The sequence below is a fragment of the Prunus dulcis genome, chromosome 1, assembly GCF_902201215.1.
Source record: "Prunus dulcis chromosome 1, ALMONDv2, whole genome shotgun sequence".
In the NCBI taxonomy this organism is placed as follows: domain Eukaryota; kingdom Viridiplantae; phylum Streptophyta; class Magnoliopsida; order Rosales; family Rosaceae; genus Prunus; species Prunus dulcis.
The window spans coordinates 24,374,656-24,395,292 of NC_047650.1; the positions used below are offsets into that span (position 1 = coordinate 24,374,656).

The 20,637-nt window shown below is 36.3% G+C and overlaps 2 protein-coding genes and 1 long non-coding RNA gene across 5 annotated transcripts; 1 reads left to right on the plus strand and 2 right to left on the minus strand.

Annotated features, from left to right (window-relative positions):
• Positions 1–3,108: 3,108 nt before the first annotated feature.
• LOC117621054 lies at positions 3,109–6,536 on the plus strand. The gene is made up of 3 exons (XR_004584884.1): positions 3,109–3,489; positions 3,995–4,500; positions 6,450–6,536. It is a non-coding gene; the product is annotated as an uncharacterized LOC117621054 (long non-coding RNA).
• On the minus strand, positions 3,724–8,673 carry LOC117621016 (transcription factor MYB124-like). Of its 3 annotated transcripts, XM_034351285.1 has the most exons (13): positions 8,493–8,672; positions 7,876–8,346; positions 7,692–7,738; positions 7,479–7,535; positions 7,269–7,341; positions 6,937–6,992; positions 6,677–6,856; positions 6,401–6,582; positions 5,996–6,144; positions 5,499–5,641; positions 5,199–5,416; positions 4,937–5,082; positions 3,724–4,476 (listed from the first exon to the last, which is right to left on the minus strand). In XM_034351285.1, the coding sequence occupies exons 2-13, from the start codon at positions 7,963–7,965 to the stop codon at positions 4,366–4,368; spliced, it is 1,452 nt and encodes a 483-aa protein (XP_034207176.1). In that variant the 5' UTR covers positions 7,966–8,346; positions 8,493–8,672; the 3' UTR covers positions 3,724–4,365. The 3 variants fall into 3 exon arrangements, with proteins under 3 accessions (XP_034207176.1, XP_034207183.1, XP_034207168.1); XM_034351292.1 differs by having other exon boundaries at positions 5,996–6,141; positions 7,876–8,673; XM_034351277.1 differs by having other exon boundaries at positions 7,876–8,672.
• A 10,172-nt stretch (positions 8,674–18,845) lies between these two features.
• On the minus strand, positions 18,846–19,643 carry LOC117621046. The gene has a single exon (XM_034351307.1). It carries the CDS (start codon positions 19,572–19,574, stop codon positions 18,969–18,971), a length of 606 nt encoding a protein of 201 aa, XP_034207198.1. The 5' UTR covers positions 19,575–19,643; the 3' UTR covers positions 18,846–18,968.
• Between the last annotated feature and the right edge of the window lie 994 nt (positions 19,644–20,637).

Here is a 20,637-nt window from a genome sequence, read left to right on the forward strand (position 1 = left end):
CTAATGAGAGCTCTCTCAAATCTTACGATGAATTCCATCAAAGAATTTTTTCTACAAACATATTGCTTGAAAAATGCATGAGAACTCTCAACTCTTTGACTACTTGACATTCCTGCGAAAAAGACATATTTACAATAGGCTGGAACCCAATTATGTCGCAAATAAAAAATTGAATTCAACCATATATGATCCTTCAATCCATTACTTCCAACTACTTCCTGCCATTTGACATCAAATTCTTCTTTCCCATCCATATCCGATATACAATTATGCAATTCCTCAATATTATATCTATTGTTCAGTTTCTCTGAGAACTTATTCATTATATGCCATATACAATACCTGTGAAATGTCATAGGGAGAGATTGCACAATCGCCTTTGCCATATGGCTGCATCTTGGTCCATAATGATCATTTTTGGAGCAATACCTAACATTGCTTTTTTAAATTCTTCAAACAACCAAACAAAGGAGTCTACCATTTCATTCACTAAAAAAGCACGTGCAAAAACAATTGTTTGCCTTAATTATTTAAGTCTATCAGTGGCGCGAACACCATACCATACCATACCAGTTGGTGTTGTACGTGGCATCAAAAACAAATATATCTCCATAATATCCATATGAACGTCTTAAGGTTGCATCTGCCCCAAAAAAAATTTCTTAGTCTTCCATCTGAATCTGCCTCCATCTTGAAGTAAAAGCCATCATTCTTTTTTCTCTCAACCAAAAAATGTTCTTTTAAAAGCTTTGCATCATGCCCAATAAGCTTCATATGAAGATCTCTCTCCCAATTATACAAATCTTTACTGGTGCATCCAATGTTTTCCACTCTTCCTACTTGTACCTCAAGAAGGCTCATTTATTGATGGGTAGATATATTAGCTGCACTTAGGTCTCGGTTAAATACCTTCTTAGACTCCGTAACTATACAGTGGCTTCTCAACAAATGCACTTTATCCGGAGTTGACATTATATGGTTATGTTTCTCAATGAACCAAGAAATTATGTACTTGTTAAACTCAATTGCTTTTGAGGCCACAACTTAAATTTGCCTTGCAGCCTTCTCTACATTTGCCCCTCATTATTTTGGGTTTAGGATCCGCGGGTGGCTCATAACACCTTTGTCTACAACATACAAACTATTTTCTTAGTATCTCATTTGTAAATCTTGTCCTTCTACTTAAATGTTTTCAAATACCAAACGCAGAGTTTCTTGCGTAAGTCTTGTAGAACTCATACTTCATCAAGTGAGTTAAATTCTTTCCCCACTTGTGGTTTCAAATCCATACTTACTACCGGTATCACTCCCACTTCATCATTTATTTGACTACTATCTTCCTCTGCCCCCTCAACTTGGTTCTGCAACTCTGCCCCCATCAACTTGGTTTTCCACCTCTATGTTCACGTCTATTTTTCTAAAAGTGGCAACAACACAGTTAAAATCACATTATTTCCAAAAGTTCTCAGTATATGTGGCGCAATTTTAATGCAATCTTTCATATAAATTATGGTGCAATTAATAGTTGTTATACATAATAATTATTCTTAATACAACAATTACCCATTTCTTAATCATACCAATAAGACATATTCATTATAGCAGTTTCTCATACCTACTATTTAATCATATTTCATCACCAACATATTGACAATTGAGTGACATACATTAACATAAAAAGAAAATTACAGCTATCTGCACAGAAGTATAAGACACTTTTAGAAATTTTCGTTCTTTTAAACTAACTAACATTTTGCTCTCCACCACACTTGATGCAATCCTAACAAATGGTCTAAGCGAGAATTCATATACTTCCCATTTCCGTTGGGTTTTTTATTTTTTACTTTTTTTGTGGTTGAAAAGCACTTTTATTACAAAAATTGAGAAGGGAGGAGACAGCACAAACTAGTGCTTCACAACCAAACAAACCAGGGAACCAAAGAAAGCTGAAACACGCCCTTGGGTAACCCACATAGGTCAGCATTCATAAACATTCCAAAACCAAATTCTGACAAAAAACTATAAAATGTTCATAATGACTTACTAGTAATGCACTTCCCAAGGTGAGTTGAGAAAAATTAGGCGAGTTGAACTTCAGATGATGTCATAGACTGTACGATCAAGGCAAGTCAAGAAAAAAATTGGATGAGTTTGCCCTCAAATCTTGTCCAAGCTCAACGAAGAGCCAGCTGAGTTGTGTATTTCAACGGGATTTGTCAAGCTTTGGGTCTTTGTTTCAGGTTGAAGACAACCCAGCTGCAACTTAAGTTGCTCTTTTAATCTAGTCGTCCAATTTTATCCAACGGCTGCAATCTGTCCTCAATTAAGGTTCCTCAAGAGAGACACATTTGAGAACTTTTACAAGACCATTCTTCAATGGTTTTAGCCTGGAAAATCACTTCATTATAAGAAAAGAAATCCTTCTCTTTTGAAGCATATGTTAACAAGTTCATAAATCAACACATTTAGAATTCTTTGCCAATACTTGAAGAAATAGATTTAGAATAACAGAGGGGATAGAATGATATTCATGATTAAACCCATCCCATGTAAATTTATTTGGAAAGCACCATTGTGTTTAACTAGCACAAACAAAATGAGATATCTTCATCAAGTGACAGGACAAACTTAATCCAACCGCAAGCAGGTTGCAGATCCAACATAACTACTCGGCTCTGTTGTTTAAAATGACCAGGAGGATGCATTGCTTTAATTACTCCAAACCATCACCATACTAGAAACAAGATGCATAGGTATGACAAGTGGAAGAAAAAGACTTGCATTGCAATAACTTCTTTGAGTTTGAGCGATAGATTCATCTCGTATTGCTTCATTTCAGGTTTCAGAAATCACAAAGCAAGCATGCATCTTTCTACAGAAATGGTGTGAATTGAGTCAAAATATGCATTGATACGGATAAACATGTAGAAGTGAGTAGAGAAAGCATGCAAGAAAAATAAATGTCTAATGGCATTCATAGTCGTCAAAGAGTCAACGTTAGATGCGGCCGAACTGGATAGCACAAGTTGGATTAATCATCAAGTGGTTTCTCTCTTTCTCTGTTCAAAATTGGGTGGTTGTGTAATCTTCTGCTTCTTTTTCTCTAATGCAAATTGCAAAGCAGCAGTGTGGAAGAAACAGAGCACTTTGTTACAAGTTTATCCTTGAGATCAAGCAATTTTCTGTGGGAGTTGAGTGGTCAAAAGCGTCAATTTGTGTTTACCTTTCCTCGAGAAAGTTTCAGGTGATAATAACTTAGTGCACTTTATTTTGTAGAGACTTCCCTCCCTCTTTTACCAATTGCTTTTGCTTTCGTCATGATCATACTTGTCCTCCACCTCCACCTCCACCTCCACCATCCATGAAACTCAATATAACACAGTTTTCTTAGAACCCTTCTTCTGTTCTTCCCCACTTACCATATTCAAGTCTCAAGAGAGAAGAGGAGAACTGAGGGAGCTTCCTTCATGCTTCAAACCATACCCTCCGGTAAGTAAAACCAATCAATTACAATTTTCTGTCAACTTTAATGCCATTTTCTTTTTGGGTTTCTTGTGCGTTTGTTTTGAAACTCATGCATTCCTACATCTGTGTGCCAGTTGAGTCTCACTTTCCTGATGCTGAATGTTCTAACCTTTCTTTTGCACTTTCTGGAGATGTGTTCATCAGTTCACGTCTTAATTCAAAGAAAGCAAACTAGACAAAAGGAGACAAGTGCACACAAAAACCAAAACCATTTTCACTCCAATTATATTAAGTTTGGTTACATCAGAAATCAAGAGGGAAACCAAAGCAAAGAAGAAAAAAAATGAACTTAATTCTATGCTATACCTTTGCACACCAAAAAACGATAAACAGGAATCCACTTGAACTGGTTAATCCTCTCTCTCTCTCTCTCTCTCTCTCTCTCTCTTTACTTTTCAACATATACTCTAGCTGAAGATATAGGCGAGGTGCCAATGTATACTTACAGTCTTACACTCTGAATGACTAGGGATATAGCAGGTTCTGTACAACTGGTACATCAAAGGCCAAAAAATGGAACACACCAAGACAAACTAAAGAATGACACACCAAGCACGCAGAATGTGAGTACCGGATAGGAACTCCGAGGGTGGTAACTCTGCTGAGGGACAAAAGAATGCAGAAAACTTTGTTAGATACTTTTGGAAATGCTAGAATGCACCGTAACATTCTAGATCTGGGTTTTGGGAAGCAGATCTTAACCTGCCTTTTGGTAAAATTTCAGGCTGGAATGGCTGCAATCCAAAGAGGAAAGGAATTTGAAAAAACATGAACTCAATAGGCAAGGCAACTAAGCCATGTAAAATTCTATGTATAAGGTGGATCAAAAAGGCTGGTTGATTATAGACTTTGAAGGAGGGCTCGTTTGCAGGGTGGTGGTCGTGAAGGATTGTTGCTTGGGTAAGGAGAAGGAGACTCCACTCCAAGCGTTTTGAGCAAGAAGCTCCTTTCCTGAAAAATCCAACAACATAACTGGTTAGGCTTGCTCTCCTGCTATATGCACTTAAGCTTTTTATACTAGCCATTACATAACGTACTGAAATAGAATATGTGACTGAAAAAAGTAATAACTACTAGGCAAAAAACACGATAGTATTCTACTCTCTGCCTCTGCAACTATTATTGGCCTGGCCCGTTTTTAATGAGTTCAGTCCTAATGGCTGTTTATCATCAGTAGACTTAAGAGAGTCCTACATACAAATGTTGCAGGGTCAATCTTTCCTGACAACCAGAGCCATCATTACTAATACCACTAGTGATTTCAGAAGACTAGAAGTCCTACAAATGTTTCGATGAAGTAATTTGAGAAGCCTACTAGTGACTTGATAGCGACTGAAGGTGCTGCCAATACAATGAAGGATGTTTCAAATAACTTATTATTTGAAAGATTTGAGCTCCTGAGGGAACTTACACTTTCAGAAAATTTTGGGCTGGGAATTCCTGCTGCCAAAGATCTGAACAACGGGGTAACTTGATTAGGAGAACTGAACTCTGTATTTGACGATACAGAAATGACTGCATCAGTTTTTGTTCCTTCATTACAAGATGGAAATATCTCTGCAGAAATAAGATTAGATATGTTATTATGAAATCTAATTAAGCTGGAAACTATGATATATAATTCACAAGTAAAGTTATTATCAGCCTATATATCTTATATGATAATCCATTACCTTGCTTTCTGGTTCCACTGGAAACAATCCCTTTCTCACATTCACGAACATCATTTTCCCCTCCAATAGGAATGGATTGTGATCCAGGTTGAATCTCCTCAATCAGTGTACCAATGTCAGCTTCGTTTTGTTCCACATAACATTCTGTTTGGGACAGGAGAGTTGACCCTGTACTGTATTCAGAGCGTCCTGGGGACTCATCGTATAGATCTGGTTGCCTACAATAATATGTCATCAATTAGATGATGTATGGTGATTTAAGCATGCTCAAATCAGAATAGTCCAGGTCACTTTTCTTACTGCCAAGATGGTCGACTTCCTTCATTAGTACTCCTTAAGTCCTCTAACAGATATTTAAGATCTTCGAGTTGAAAATCAAAATCAGTAATTCCATAACTGAGGATGTCGCTTTCTTTGCTTTGATTCAAGAAATCCTGGAGCACCTGGATATCACATTTGATATATGTTAGAGGATATGCAGACTCAATTTTGCACCATACTTAAAATTTTGATTGGAGGGAATTCAAGTACTAAGGGAACCTCAGATGTCATGGTATGGATAGTTATGTCAGGAAAGCTAGATATATAACATTGATGAATAAACATTCAACGAAGTCTCATAACTACATTATTCTCTGTTGGAATGGTCTGGACTATCTTACGAAAAGGATGGCATCTGTTGATTGATGTTGGGAATTGTACTCATTTGGTTGCTACATATGTGAGTCATATTTATATTTTGATATCAATTACATGTTGATAGCTGAGGCCACAACCAATGAAAAATTAAATCTCACCTTCCAAGCATTTTCAAGACTCTGGTCTGTGTTCTCTGTGTTAACTTTTAGTGCCAATGAGCTGAGCAACTCTGCTTGTTGCATCAGAGCAGTTATCTTTGGATCGTCCTTCTTGAGAAATGATCCTTGAAACTTGCTATTTTGTGCTGCTGATAAATGACATTAAGAATGGAATTAGATTCTCCTGAAGTTTTATAATTGAAAACATATAAATCACTGCATCTTGTATTTTCAACTGATAAATAGGCCAACATTCTGTTGGCTAAATAGAACAAAAATACGCTTATGTTTTCATTATATTAAAAAAAAACTTATTTTCTCACACATTTCATGCAATGTGCTTCTCAGGCATTGTAATAGCAATCTGATGAGTTTTCAAACAAATTTTTATTTGAAGTGATTTACCATTCCCAGGGACTTCCTTGGTGCTACTGACATTATGCTGGTCTGGCAGGTTGTCTACATTGTGGAAATTCTGAATCAACACAGTAAATGGAGCTCTTAGCTGCTGATTCATCTTTCCACACTGCTCAAATAGTCTGTCCCCAGAGTTACAATTTTCGGAGAGATTAGGGATGTGGGTTCTCCTGTGTCGCACAAAGAGAATGAGTTCTAGTTCTACTACATTGAGTAGTAATCTAATCAACACTTTTGTACATAAAAATGTAATTTCTACTCTACCTCATCTTTTTAGAAGGTGCTGTAGTTTCTGTTGTTCCATCTGTATTGAAACCATTTCGGATTATGACCCTTTTGTCATTTGAATTGATGTATGAAGTAGCGTTCTCTTTAGCTAAGGCCTCATATTTGGCTCTCTTCTTGCACAAGGTCGAAAACCGGTTTTTCACAGCATTGTCAGTTCTGCATAAGTAGCACCGATTAAGCGCGTCATTACAAAGACCTGCCTTACTGCACAAAGGGGGAAAAGAAAGATACTATACCTTCCCGAAACCACCTTGGCTATTTCTGTCCATCTGTTACCAAATATCTTTTGAGCCTGCAGATCAGATGACCTTGAGTTATAGGTTGCTGTTACCACATCCAATGATCAGGGCAATAATGTAAAATGCTGAATGAACTGTGCTGGGTTTTTCTGTTGAACTTTAGGACGACAGACTATGCAATCAATAGGTCTGGCCTACTTGGTCTTATTAAGTCATTAAAAGAAAGAGCTTCTCCTGGATCGAGTTTTTGGAAAAAAGTTCTCATTAAAACTAACCTTGTATATATTTCACCATTTTAGGATGCATAAACTGGAGTTTCAGAAGTTTACCTCGCATAAGAGCATGTCTTCCTCTGGTGACCATCCTCCCTTCTTGAAGTCAGAATTCAAGTATGTGTACCATCTGCAACATTATTTTCAAATTCATATAAAAACAGATTAGTAGTCAAAACAACTATAGCTGAATAATTGGGTGGAAGAAAACAGAGGATGGCTCAGCAAAAGTTGAATTCAACATTAATTATTGGGTTTGAAAAATACCGTCTCCTGCACTGTCTCGTTGTTTTATCCTTGAATTTAGACGCAATGATAGCCCAACTGCACACAAAATGATCACAAAACTAAGCCCTCAGTTCATTTTCTAAGAAAAAAAGAAAAAGAAAAAAAAAGGATGCAGCAGCAGCAAACAGAAGGTAATTAAATTGAATTAATGTCAAGTAAAACCAACCGATGTCAAAAAACCAAGAAACATACTTGTCTGTTCCATGAACGCTAATTTGGTTGCGCAGAATGTCATCCTCCTGTAACTCACGAAATGAACGAACCCATGTCAGAAAACCAAGAAATATGACTGGGGGTGTTGGTATTAATCAAAACTAAAACTCTTATCTATTTATCCAAAATGAAAAAAAAAGGGTGAGCAAGAAATAAAAAGGACCTCTTGAGACCAGGTAACTATGTGGCGCTCCTTCTTCTTGGAATTGGAATATTCATTTCCAAGCTTCTTTCTTGGCTCCTCCTGCGGCATTGGGTTTTTAATTTCACCTCTCTCTCACCAGTCTCTCTCTCTCTCTCCCACCAGTCTCTCTCTCTCCCACCAGTCTCTCTCTCTCCCACCAGTCTCACTCTCTCAGTCTCTCTCTTGGCCTTGGACGCTCCTTGATCCCTTTATCAAAACCAAGTTGCATAATACAACTAAAGCCGAAGTCTTTTTTGAGCTATATAATAAAGAAAACGGCCAGAGCCCAAAAGAAGCAGAGAAACCCTTCCCTCTCTTTTTCCTAATAATCTTTACGGATACTGTTGGGTTCAAACGGAACCATAAGCACAGTCTAAACCATGACCCGATTGATTTGCCTCGGATTCTAACTTTTCAAACGCACACTCTTTCTCAAAGTTTCACTATCCCCTGAATTGAAACATATAAGAATTGAAGAAAGAGAAAAGACATGAGCCCAATATACCAAATATATGCTCAAACAGTGTATATACTTGAGAAAAGAGATTAGACTGGATCTGGGTATTTGTACTTGGTATCAACTTTCACCAACTTACAGAGATTTAGGCTGAAAACTACGATCAGGGTTGTGAGAGTTTGGGGTGGGACTGGAGAGAACAGAACAGAACAGAGGAGGTGTAGAAGAGTAATAAGCTGAAACCTTTTTTGAAACTTTCTGTGTCTTCTTTACAACCAATGACTTGTGAGGACTTCTGCAAAGTCTGGAATATATATTTTTTTAATTTTTTTAAAAAAAGGATATATAAATAAAACTAACGGATTGTTTTTGGTTGCTTTATAGTTTAGTGCGCGGGTATGAGGGGAAGTTTGAAAAATAACGCTGAATTCCATGAGATAACATTAAATGGATGATGGTGGAGTAGACTATGCCCACAGGGCCACACACACCCAGGCCAGACACTATTTTTCAATATATTATAAATGATGAATAATATATTTGTGTTTTTTTAATCTGAATAAAGAAAATTTGATATGATTGGCTGTGGCACATGCATGATGCACTATCATGTATACTTGTTGTATATGGTATTTGATATTATTATTTATCATATCGGCATTTGATTTTGGTGGGTTCAAAACTTTTGAATATGTTGCAATGTTTTTGTAGCAGTCTTCCGAGATGTTGTGTTCGAATTCTCAAATATTTTACTTGTATTAGAAAAAAAAATTTGAAATTGTTTTTTTTTGGTTTGAAAATTAAAAACCTTTAAAGGGGAAGTGACCATCTTCGTGACCTAACCTTCACATTCACTCAAATGAGGCGGAGGAGAGCCTAATATATTTTCCATTTCCATTCAATGCCTGTTTTGGTTAATTCATTTCTATCACATTAATCTTGTTTTTTGTTTGAATTTTTCTATTTTTCATTGTGCTTGCTTGGGCGGCTTTTCTCCATTCCCACGTGTATATGAAACGAAATGAGGGGGTTGCCATTGGAGCCAATCCCCCACAGCCACGTGTACTGATGTGATGGGTCCGGGTCTCATACTCAAATTAGGATGTTGGCCACACACGACAATCTTCACGGTGGTCTGGCACCTTCCTTATGCTGTTTCATTTTCACATTCGTAAGAAACACGAATTCGTTTTTCAAAATTGAAAGTTGAAATTATTTTTTTTGTTATCAATGATACTGTCATGTGGCTGCTTCACTATTGTTTAGATGTATCATGCACGCATGCTTCATGAATTCTAGAATTTTATTTTTATTTTTATAATAACTAGATTGGGAATCATTTTGAGTTATGTTGCTAGTTCTTTGTTAATTTGTTATATTTTAAATACAGTATTTAATAATAGGGTTAACTTTCAATCTGTTCATGGTGACATCTTATCTTACTACTAGATTTATTTGGGTTGAATTGGAGTTGCGTCCAAGTCAGTCCTTATGAACTATTAATGATATATTGGCATTTTAGTTAATTGCTTACACCAACCAAAACTCATATAAACTCGTGTAAATTCAAACGAATGGTTTGCATCATATTAACTTAATAATTAATATGTCACTACATACGTAGAAATTGGGAAACCTCCTCCACAAAAGAAGTCAAAAAAGAAAAAAGAGGAAGGGGTCTTCATCAAACAAAGACAAAGGGCAGCAAGTCGATGTTGGACCCTTTCTAGGCACTCCATGAATGAGAGGACAAACACTAACTGTCCACAGAAATTCAAAATTGTTAAGCATTAGTGTACACAACGAGAAAATTAGGAGAGGAAGACGTAACCCCACATTTTCTCTCGGCGAAGTGACAGGAACCTAACTATATTAAATGTGATTTTATTTAAACTTATTAATTTGGATTAGACTGATAATCCGTGTGGGCCTTAAACTAGCCGACTTGTAATTATATTAAGTACGGAAAATACTTTCACAGTTCTAACATGGAGTTGCATACGGTTTACGTAAGTCCTAATTTATATTTAAATATTATTTTTATGGCTAGGATAAATTTTTATTTTTATTACCAAAGAATGTAATTTTTTATTTAGTGTATATTAGCATTTCTCTGAGCTTTCTTTGAAGAGGTCTTATATAAACTTGCACGTATTATTATAACCCAAAAAAAGAAAAAAAAAACTTTTACTTATATTTCCTCCACCAAACAGATATCTAGCTCGTTAAGCTTGCCAGGTGGGTAAGTCCTCTATCCACCACGTGGCCCAATAGGAAGAGGAACGCGCAATCCTGTCGACCTTTTTAAAATCTTCAATTGGTGGAGCCCTCCAAACGGCAAGAAACCAGAAATGGGCATCTCATTGGTCTCTTTCTTGACAGCGAAGTCTCCCGCCAAAAAGAGGCTACTGATTCAAGCAAGAAAGCCCATGTTACTCCCTCTGCATACCGTTCGTGAAAAAGGATGCAATCAGACTCAGAGATGAGAATGTGAGTGACAAGTATCGTATATACAATATAAAATATATATTTTGTGTGTTTATGGTATAAAGTATAAACATATGCTTTTCGGAGAGAGAATCCAAACAAACAGTGTTCATGGAAAAGAGAAATAGATACAGATTAAAAAGGAGCGATTGTGTTCTTGGTTGTGGAGTGAGGGTCTATGTTTATATTCGTCTCAAAATATGTAACGGATTTGTGACTCAAATGATTAACAGCAGTTATTCATGCATACAAAGTATTGTATTTGAATGCCCCTTTTCAATATCGCGTGTATAAAAGAATAATAATAATGAAAAATTTGTCCCATTACAAGAGCCATATATGAAAGGGCAAGAGCAGGAAAAAGAAAGTAAAGACCGACCTTGTGGAACCCTATGCAAAAGCTAATTTGCTGCAATAGCAATACACACATGCACCCTTTTGAAACTTTAAAAAGGTTTAAAGAAGAAAACAAATACGTAGATATATCCCATGACCATGCATGAAGCCTTATCATTAAAAAAGAAAGCTTGCCTCACTCAGTTTTCTTTCCCTCCTCCACTCATTATGCCTTAATTTTGTCAGTTTTCAGCTTTGATTGAATGCGTCTAGCCTGGCCATATATATATCACCTTTTTTTATTTCTTTTAACGCTTAGCTAGCTGTATAGTTTAGGCTACTAATGCAGGTAATTTTCATGTTAAGCAGATCGTCATCTTTGACAAATGTCACGCGGTTTTATCTTTGACAAATCACATTTGGTCCCATATGGATATGGGATATATATATATATATATAAATGTTTCTATATTACTTTAAGCCCTTCAGTTTCCAGAATGTGCGTCGTAGCTTCACATAGCAACTCGTACTGCATACATATTGATTTAAACCATTCGTGCATCATATACTAGCGACCTACAACTTCATAATTGATTTGAAAGAATCATAATAAATTTGGACATGGGGTCTGTGTGTCGACATGTGTATATTAATTGGTTACCATTTCAAACGTTCCCTCTCAAACGATGTCAATGCTATATGGCCAACCTAGCGGACTTTGGATAATAAATAAATAAATTTGACTAAGTCTAAGCATTTCCCCACATTCGTAATCAAACGAATAAATAGAATTAATCAATTAAAAACAGATGAATTTCGATGACCAAAAGAAATAACTTAATATTCTGTTATCAAATAGTTCAATCTGTTATGTTACTAAATTACCTACATAAATCATATACCGAAAAAAAATTAATCTGATTAATGATATATAGTAAGACAACAATTCCATTTCACTTGGTAAACTTTAACTTGAGAGGTATTTAAGGATGATCATGAGGGTGACCCAACGTTAATTATCTAATGACTAAACTCTAAACCATGCAATTATACTCATTCCACTAAACCCTAAAGCACTAACCATAATAAAAATCCAAAACCAAAATATTGCAAGGCATAATGTTGTCTGCAGTGGAGCTTAATTAGGTGGGGAGAGAGAGAGGCCCAAGTTCCCAAAGAGATTGATATTTGATTAGATGGGGTGGGGGCCACTGAAGGAGGGGCCAGCTACCTTTGCCTTATATATATATATATATATCTGCCGTGAATTTTCTTTTCATAAACTTCAATTCTCATCATCGGTCGTTGGTCATCATCCATCCCAACTTGTCAAGCCCAAGCGCCCACCCAATCAATTACGCCGCGCCAAGTGTCCCCGCTCTCCCTCCCTCCCTCTCTCCCTTTGCTTTTATTTTCTGATTTTCTTTTTCTTTTTTTCTTTTTCTAAAAGCAAAAAATAAAATAGAAAATGAAAAACATGGGCCTATTGGGAGAGAGGCTCCCATTCTCAACAAAAGGGGGCATTGGTGAATCATTAGCTACTAAATATTCAATGAGCTTATCATAACTTACTTTTGCTTTGGCCTTATCTTACAGTGCTATGCTATTTAGACGGGAGCTGTTCTAACTTTAACTTAATCTGCTTTTCATCATTTCCTTTATTTTTGCCAATGAATGATTTTTATTTAAATTAAAAGATTGCTATATTTGTAGGGTAAGCCACCCTCTCCTTTTTCTCCCTTGTTTGATCATGTTAGTTAGCTCAGCTATTCTATCTACCAACTTAATGTATAACAAAATTGATGGTGCAAATGAATCCAGATATTTAGGTCTATATATATATAGACTAGTATTTTTTAGGACTTTTTTTATTAAGAGAAGCAATAACATACTAAACTCACACACACTACACGGATAGTGGGCCTCGAATCCAAGAAGAAGAAGAAAAAACATGTACTAACTTTGCAACGGATCGAAGTTATAAAATGCGTAGTTACATGCTTTAATTGGTTTGTTCGATCATGTTTATGGCCAAGTACATCTCCTAATTTATCTTCTACCCTTTACAGGTGAAAAAGTTTCATTTTAATTAAAGAATTCCTACATTTTCCCCACGAAAAGGGTCCATAATCAATCCTTTTAGTCCCCATTTTCAAAGAATGAAAAAGAAACGGAAAGAAAAGAAAAGGAAGGAGGAAAAGAATTTTAAAAAGTTTAAAAAATACCAAAAAATAAAGAAGAAAAAAAAGTTTTTCTAGAACAACTTAGTTTTATATATAAGAGAAGAACACCCAAACCCTAGCTCAATCCATTCCAAATACTAGTTATTAATTTGGATATAGATAGATAATATACTTAGTTAATTTTAATCCTGTAATTAAACATGTTTTAGGCCCCTCATCATGAGGAAAGACGTGTGTATTCAAACATTATCTTCCGATTTGTCACTTGATCCGAGTGTTTTTCGGAAAGTAATTTTGTCTAAAACAACTTTATTGGCCAAGCTGCATGCCTTTTCAATAGAATGCACCCTGTTTATTTTTTTGCTAAGTACTTGTTAATTTGTCTTGTTGTTTGTGTAGCGGGCCCCGATTTGGGATTTGCTTAGCGCTCCTTCATTGTATCTTTTTCACTAAATTAAGCTGGGCTTATCAAAAAGAGGACAAGAGGGTCGAAAAAGAAGGCTGAAAAAGAGAGGGTGATTTACCCTACAAATAAAGTTTGATGTTGTTCAACACTTGATCAACAAAAGCACAAGAAAGAGTACAAAACAACTTTTTACAATTCATCTTTATATATTTTTCACTCCTTATATTCCCATTTTTCTTCACAAATCTCCCTCTTAATTATTCACGTCAATATACTTGCACTGTCTCCAATTGGTAATGAGTAGCAGCCGCGGGTTCAATATACAACTTTGAATGCACAAATCAAGAAAACTCTTGAATCCTATGTAGGCAATTTGCCTAAAAAGGTCCCAATAAATCAAAATATGGATTATATTTCATATAAATATAATTATTCTATTGTCATAGCTAGGCCAAGGATCGATACAATCAAAACTAAGCATTGCAATTAGCAATATTCTTAGTGTCATTCCATCTAAGACCGGTTTCCTTCTTTTTAGTTCTTTCAATAATTTTCATGCTTTCTTTTCTCTCTTTCCATTTATTTTTTTTCTTTTTGTTGAAATGAGTTAGGGTTATATAATTTCTAGTACAATTAATTTCATGTGGGTGGCAAAATATTCCTCGACTGATGACTTGATTCCATCCCATGTAAAAGAAAAGAAAAGAAAAAACAGAGGAGCAAAGGCCCTACGTGTGGAAGAAAAGTCGGAGCTCATGTAAAAAATTAATCTATTTTTAGCTTTATGTGGACGTTGGGGTTCCCTTGCTTGGGATTCCTACAATGCTTGTGGGCTGTGGGCACCCTCCACATTTTGGATATTAGAGCCACCTTTTCAAGGAAGAGCCTCTGGACTTTTTTTTTGTTTTTGTTTTAAAAATCTTCGGCCTCTCACTTTCTTTCTCGCCTCCGTATCTTTTAACACAAACTAGAGATGCTTTGCTTTCTTGTAAAGGGAAAGGTTTTTGAGAATCCTATGCCCTCTCCCTTCCTTATATTCCCGCAGTTTGGTTCTTATTGCTCTGTCCCTTTTCAGATTGCAAGATTCCCAAGCACCGTTTCTTCTATACATGTTTTTGATGTTGGCTTCTTTTCAAAACTTGTTTTTCTTCACATCTTAGACTTCATTAATCTAAGGGCGGTCAAATTCAACGCTTTGACCATTTATTTCATGATAATCATAGGTTTTTTGCTTGTGAGCTTTTTGTGAAAGCTTGAGGGCCTATTGATCGACCTCGAGGGTTTAAGATACCTAGAAGATTAGGTGCTAAACGAAGACTAATAGAAGTTTGATGTGAGCTTAGGCCCCTGTCATGACATGAGGATATTGTAATCTAACATGGAAAGTCCTATATTAATGAAAAAAGAAATTCTCTTCTAGCCATGCCCACAGCTCCACTACTTGAATTTTCCCGCCACAATGTTGTATGAGTAGTGTGGCTAAGTGGGCTTGGAACTTGGAAAGTACTAGATTGACAAACTAATGAGTATTCGATTAAAATAATACTCCTTTATGTGCATGCTTGCTTGCGTGTGTGTGCCTTCTTCATTGATGTGGCATTGAGTGTAGACTTCTAGCTACTTCTAATTCTAGCTAGGCGGCAATAGATTTATAAATAACTAATTCATATGTTATTATACTATACGACATATTAGCTACGTAGTGTTATCAATTTAAATGTTATAATATGAGTGGACGATATAGTTATAGAGTATAGTATTGATACATAAATATACATGTTATAATATGAGTGAATTAGTAACACTACGTGGCGGTGTAACTATTACATTAAAGAATTATTCGTATTGTAAGACATCACCATAATTTCTCTTAGTCTAGTCACCAGGATTAAGCATTTTATAATGGTATTGAATCAAATGAACTTATTATCCATGTTATTGCAAACAATTGAGCTTAGGAAGTTGGTCTTCATCAAACTGCTGTTACATTCAGAAACAAGTTACTGATATTAAAAATGGTTCTTTAATTAGGTTCTATAAGTTGTAACGCTGATTGAAATTTGGGAAGGGCCAGGGCCAGAGCCAGAGGGGATGGTGTCAAGTGTGATCATATTAGTATAACAAAACCTGCAAAGGGCCAAAGGGGACCTGAGGGTGCTTAGCAGAGTCTCTATGTGATGGCTCATAATTAAGAATGGGGGCTTTCTCTTTAGCTTCTTTCAATAAAGATGGGTTCACAGATGGGAGGAGCTCTGCTCACCTAACTGGGGAGGGGGCCTCCTTCTGCCTCGTGACTTGACATCACCTTCAATTTTTTCTGATCCTTCTTCCCCCCAAACTCACACTACAACCTGTCTTTGCCTTTTCTGAGGAAACCAAATTAAGAAAAATGGCAGAAAAAGAAGAGAAAATGAGTGAGATATATACATACAATGTATGGTCAAAAGTTTTTCCAATGAAGCAACAACCCCAGCAGCTTCATGATCAGTTCCTTTTGTGACTCGATGCTGTTTTTTGTTGGTTCATTTTTCTCCTTTTCTTTTTCTCTGCCCGAGCATGTGTAGGGTTATGACATCAAATATTTGATATAAATAAATAACCAAAGTATGGGACTGAATGGAACAATTGCAAATTGTGTCAGTCAGTCCGTCCAGTCCTCCTCCTACCAAATCAATCTCCCAAATCTCAAAAATCATACTCCGTGCCCTAACTTTTTACAGAGCGTAGGGACCAATTCGATTGTCCTAGCAAAACCTACTAAGTGTGCCGATTATTTTTCTTCAAAGATAAGGAGGGTCGATTTTGTTTTAGTCTGCTATATGTGTTTTTACTAATACAAGAGATAGTTTGAATTATTCTAAATTAATATAATTTACGAAAGTGGAGATTTGAACTTAAGTGTAAAGCTACGGAGGAGTATATAGCTAATGAGATATTAGCAACTAAACACAGAAGTTATTCAGAAACTTCGGAGAAGGTGTGTACAAAGTCCATTGAGCTAAAGGTAGTGGTGCTGGCTGGCAGGCAAAGCTCACAAACAAAGAACGCATTGTAGGACAATCTGGTAGGATACGACGATTATTATTAGGTTTTGTTCGATGATTGATTCCTCACTTTTACAGTCAAACTTTTTATGAGTTTTGTCAGAGCCTGTGAATGTGAAGTGTCAAAATCCATAGCTTATTTTAGCTCTCCATATACTCTCTATATATAATTGAGTAGCCAACTTGTTTTATTTGATTGAGGCTTTGTGTGTTTTTTTTTATAACTGAAGTTCATACACATCTGTCAATTGAATGATTTTCTTGCAAAGTCCACATGGGTCCCCCATGCAGCACTAATAAGTGACGTGTCACACAACACAACACAACACAACCCAACCCAACCAAGTTGTTAGCTCAATGTTGTTGATGTCCCTTTTCTTCTTGAACCAATTACCTACCTCTGCAAACCAAACATATGCAATTTGAAATGAAAAGGAGCTCATGCTCAACCCAACCCTAGGTGTCGTGTCACATGCCATTATAATCTTGCACCTTACCTAACTCTCAACTTACAAACAATAAAAAATAAAAAAACAAAAACAAAGTGGCCCACAACAAGAGGCTAGGAAATGCACGTGGGCTTAGGGATATTGATGTCCAGGCCCTGTTTATATGAATAGGTGACTTGGGCTCCACTTACCAGCCCATGCGTAGGCCATCATATTTGTCCTGCCAAAGATTTGGTCTGCTGTAATCATCTATTATCCAACTCACAATCAACTTTCTAAAAATTAAAATTATACAAGAGGATATCGGGGTAGTTGAACATAGGACCTAGGATGTAAGGAGAAATGTTCTTACCCACTTGAGCTACAAATTCCTTGCAAATCAACTTCACTTATTTTTTATAAGTGAAAATCAGTGCTTAATCATGTTTTAAATAACAAAAGTTATAAAGCTTAAGATCCCCAAGTGGGACATTGTTTGTGCACAAAACCTTTATTATTCTGAATAGATTATTAGTGTCCTCCGATAATAAAGATTAGTAATGTATATGGTTGGTTGACCCTACAAACAATCCTACCTACAAAATTTGATAGCCCGTGGGTAAAGACATGCATGGACACCAAAGAGCCAAAGTTGATTTAGCTGAGAGACTCTTGAGTCTCAGAGAGTGACAGAATTAAAGAAGCTTTATTTTTCAAAAGATAAGATAAAAACAAAGAAATATTGAAGTGATAGGACCTGGACCTAATGGCAATGGTGGTCACCCCCATCAACTAGTTTGATTTTGCCGACAATGGCCATTGCATAATTTACTTGATTTATTATCTTTTGCTTCATATTATGTTGTACGGATACGCTAATACAATACAATACGATTCGTCGATATAGCAAAAATTCAAAAACTACAATACAAGTACGGCACCGATACAACGATTAAAATAATATATATATAAATAGAAAAAACTAATATTGCATCCATCATGTTATAATCATTCATCATAAATTTAAAACATAAAACAAAACACAAAATACAAGTCTCCATAGCAAAGGACCCACTAGTGTAGTGGTTTGGAGTATTTACTCTTTCAGGCAAAATTTTGGGTTCAAGTCCTAATATCTATGTTATGTGTGTGAGTTTAATATATTATCGTCCCTTTCAATAGAAAAAGTCCTCAAAAAAAAAATATAAGTCTCCATAAACAAAATACAAAATATAAATCCCCATGAGATTGATCAAATCCTTTAAAAAACAACACAAAAACAAATTAAAAGATTGAGAAGCCACTTACATGGCAGGCCTGGCCGCGATTTAAAAGGCCCAAAAGTTTTATGGGCAGGCTAATCTCCAAGCATCGCTGAGGCTTTTTTACTTTCTGTTTTTGAAAATATAATATTTTTTTACTAATAAAATTTAGATTGATTGATTGATTTAGATTGATTGTTACTAATAAAATATAATATGCATCCCAATCTCTTTCACAAACTTCAACAGTCACATAGTGTTATTAATAAATTTATTTACAATATTATGCATGTATTAATTGTTAGTGGTATAACAGAGCCCAATCTCAGGCCAACTCGTTGACCCCAAAAAAAAAGTGCAAGAATGAATGAATTATGTACAAAAAATGATTTTGCATCCTTCAACTGAATTCTTAATTTCTTATACAAAGAGAAAAATAATAAAACATTGATTGTTTTGTTGCATGAAATTAAAAGCCTTTAGATCCTTTTTCCTTCAAAACGGCAGGCTTATCAGCCAACGAGAGGCAATACTTGGCAATCTCTCTGAACTTAGGCACACTCCTCAGGTCCACTTTCGTACCATCTCTCAGAGTGATGATAATATCACCCCACTCACCGATAAAACGCGGCACCACCTGAACATCTTTGATCACTTTGTACGAGAAATCGCTCCTATCCTGACCTGTCAGTCCCGAGATTACCGTCACCCGCAGGTTGGTGAACCTGTACCTCAAAAAAAAGGCCCTGAAAACGGCGGCCAGAGTTAACGGCAGCCAGAGAAGAGTGAAGCCCAGAATAAGGTTGGCCAACAGGTCGCCGTAGTGGGCTCCGCCGTCGAAGAAGATGGTCTCCGTCGTGGGTTTCTTGGAGGTTGTGGTGGTGGTGGTGGTGTTCGGTTTGTTGGTTGGGGTGGACACGTGGAGTCTGGTGAGTGGTCTCTTGTTATTGCAACTAGTGGGTCTGGTGGGAAAGGGTAGTTTGGAGGAGAGGTGCAAAGATTGGTGGTGGTGGTGGTGGTGGTGGACTAAAGAGGTGGTTGTGGGAGTGGGAGAGAGAATTGGAGTGGAGGCCATTTGGGCTTGCTTGAAGTTTGAGAAAGAGAAGATAGAGAAACAGGAAAGGAGTGTCAAATATTGGATTGGGTGGTGGTTAGCTGAAAATTGTGTGTTTCAGATTTCTTTGAGTTTCTATTGGATAGAGTTGACAGATGGAGTTTTTTTATTTGGTTCCAAGAAAAAATAAAACATAACAAAGAACAAAATGGGCCATTATCTATGTAGGCTCATTTGGGCTCAACCCAAAATCAAATCTACTTGGACCAATTCAGTGCTAGGCTCATCCAAATGCAAAAAAAAAAACAAAAAAAAGTTATGAAACCATCAATTTATTTTCCAACGTGAGGGATTAGTCTCTCTCTCTCTCTCTCTCTCTCTCTCATCATTTGTTTTTTCTTTTTGTTTGTTCCAAGTGGTGAGGATCAACTTCGAACCCAGATAAAAATTATTGATCCATATATTTAATTTAAGTCATCACCCAAAAAAGTCACTGAAAAAAATATTATGTTACCCGTTGACAAAGAGCTTGAAATCCATGGTAAAACACGTACAAGCCTAAAGCATTTCAAACATTATAAAAATGCAATAATTGTATGTGCTATACCTATAGCTCTCTGCACATGCAATCCTCAAGCTATGGTCTCAAAAATGGCAAACGTCCTTTTGGGTTTCTCTTATTCTGTTGTTATCATAATCCAATATACTTATTTGCTTAATTGATATTAATTAAGGTGTGAATGTGAGGCCACAAAGGCACGTGGCCACTTAACGAGTTGTTATTAACTGGAAATTGTTAATCATGCCACTACACAATATTATATGAGTTGTAAAAGTTGGCACCTCTCAAAGTGTCAGCAAAATGCCGAAGTTTCCAGCCATGCTGCTGCTGCGGCTGCTTCCACCACATGATCCCATGAATTAAGAAAAATAAAAACAACAACATGCAGCATGACGGCGCATTAATATTTTTTGCGTGCTTAGCTAGCTTTCTTACTCCAGTGTCAACTTAATTTCATATATGCTAGATATATATGGAGAGAAGGTTATGCAGATTCTGTCAATTGTTTGTTCTTATAATGTA

Excerpts from the sequence above, each read along its gene's own strand:
- LOC117621016 (XM_034351285.1), bottom strand. The coding sequence starts at position 7,965 with ATGCCGCAGGAGGAGCCAAGAAAGAAGCTTGGAAATGAATATTCCAAT. Across the intron at positions 5,083-5,198 it reads CAGTGGAACCAGAAAGCAAG|AGATATTTCCATCTTGTAAT; the intron begins GTAATGGATTAT and ends TTATTTCTGCAG. Across the intron at positions 4,477-4,936 it reads GCCCAAAATTTTCTGAAAGT|GAAAGGAGCTTCTTGCTCAA; the intron begins GTAAGTTCCCTC and ends TGGATTTTTCAG.
- LOC117621046 (XM_034351307.1), bottom strand. The coding sequence starts at position 19,574 with ATGGCCTCCACTCCAATTCTCTCTCCCACTCCCACAACCACCTCTTTA.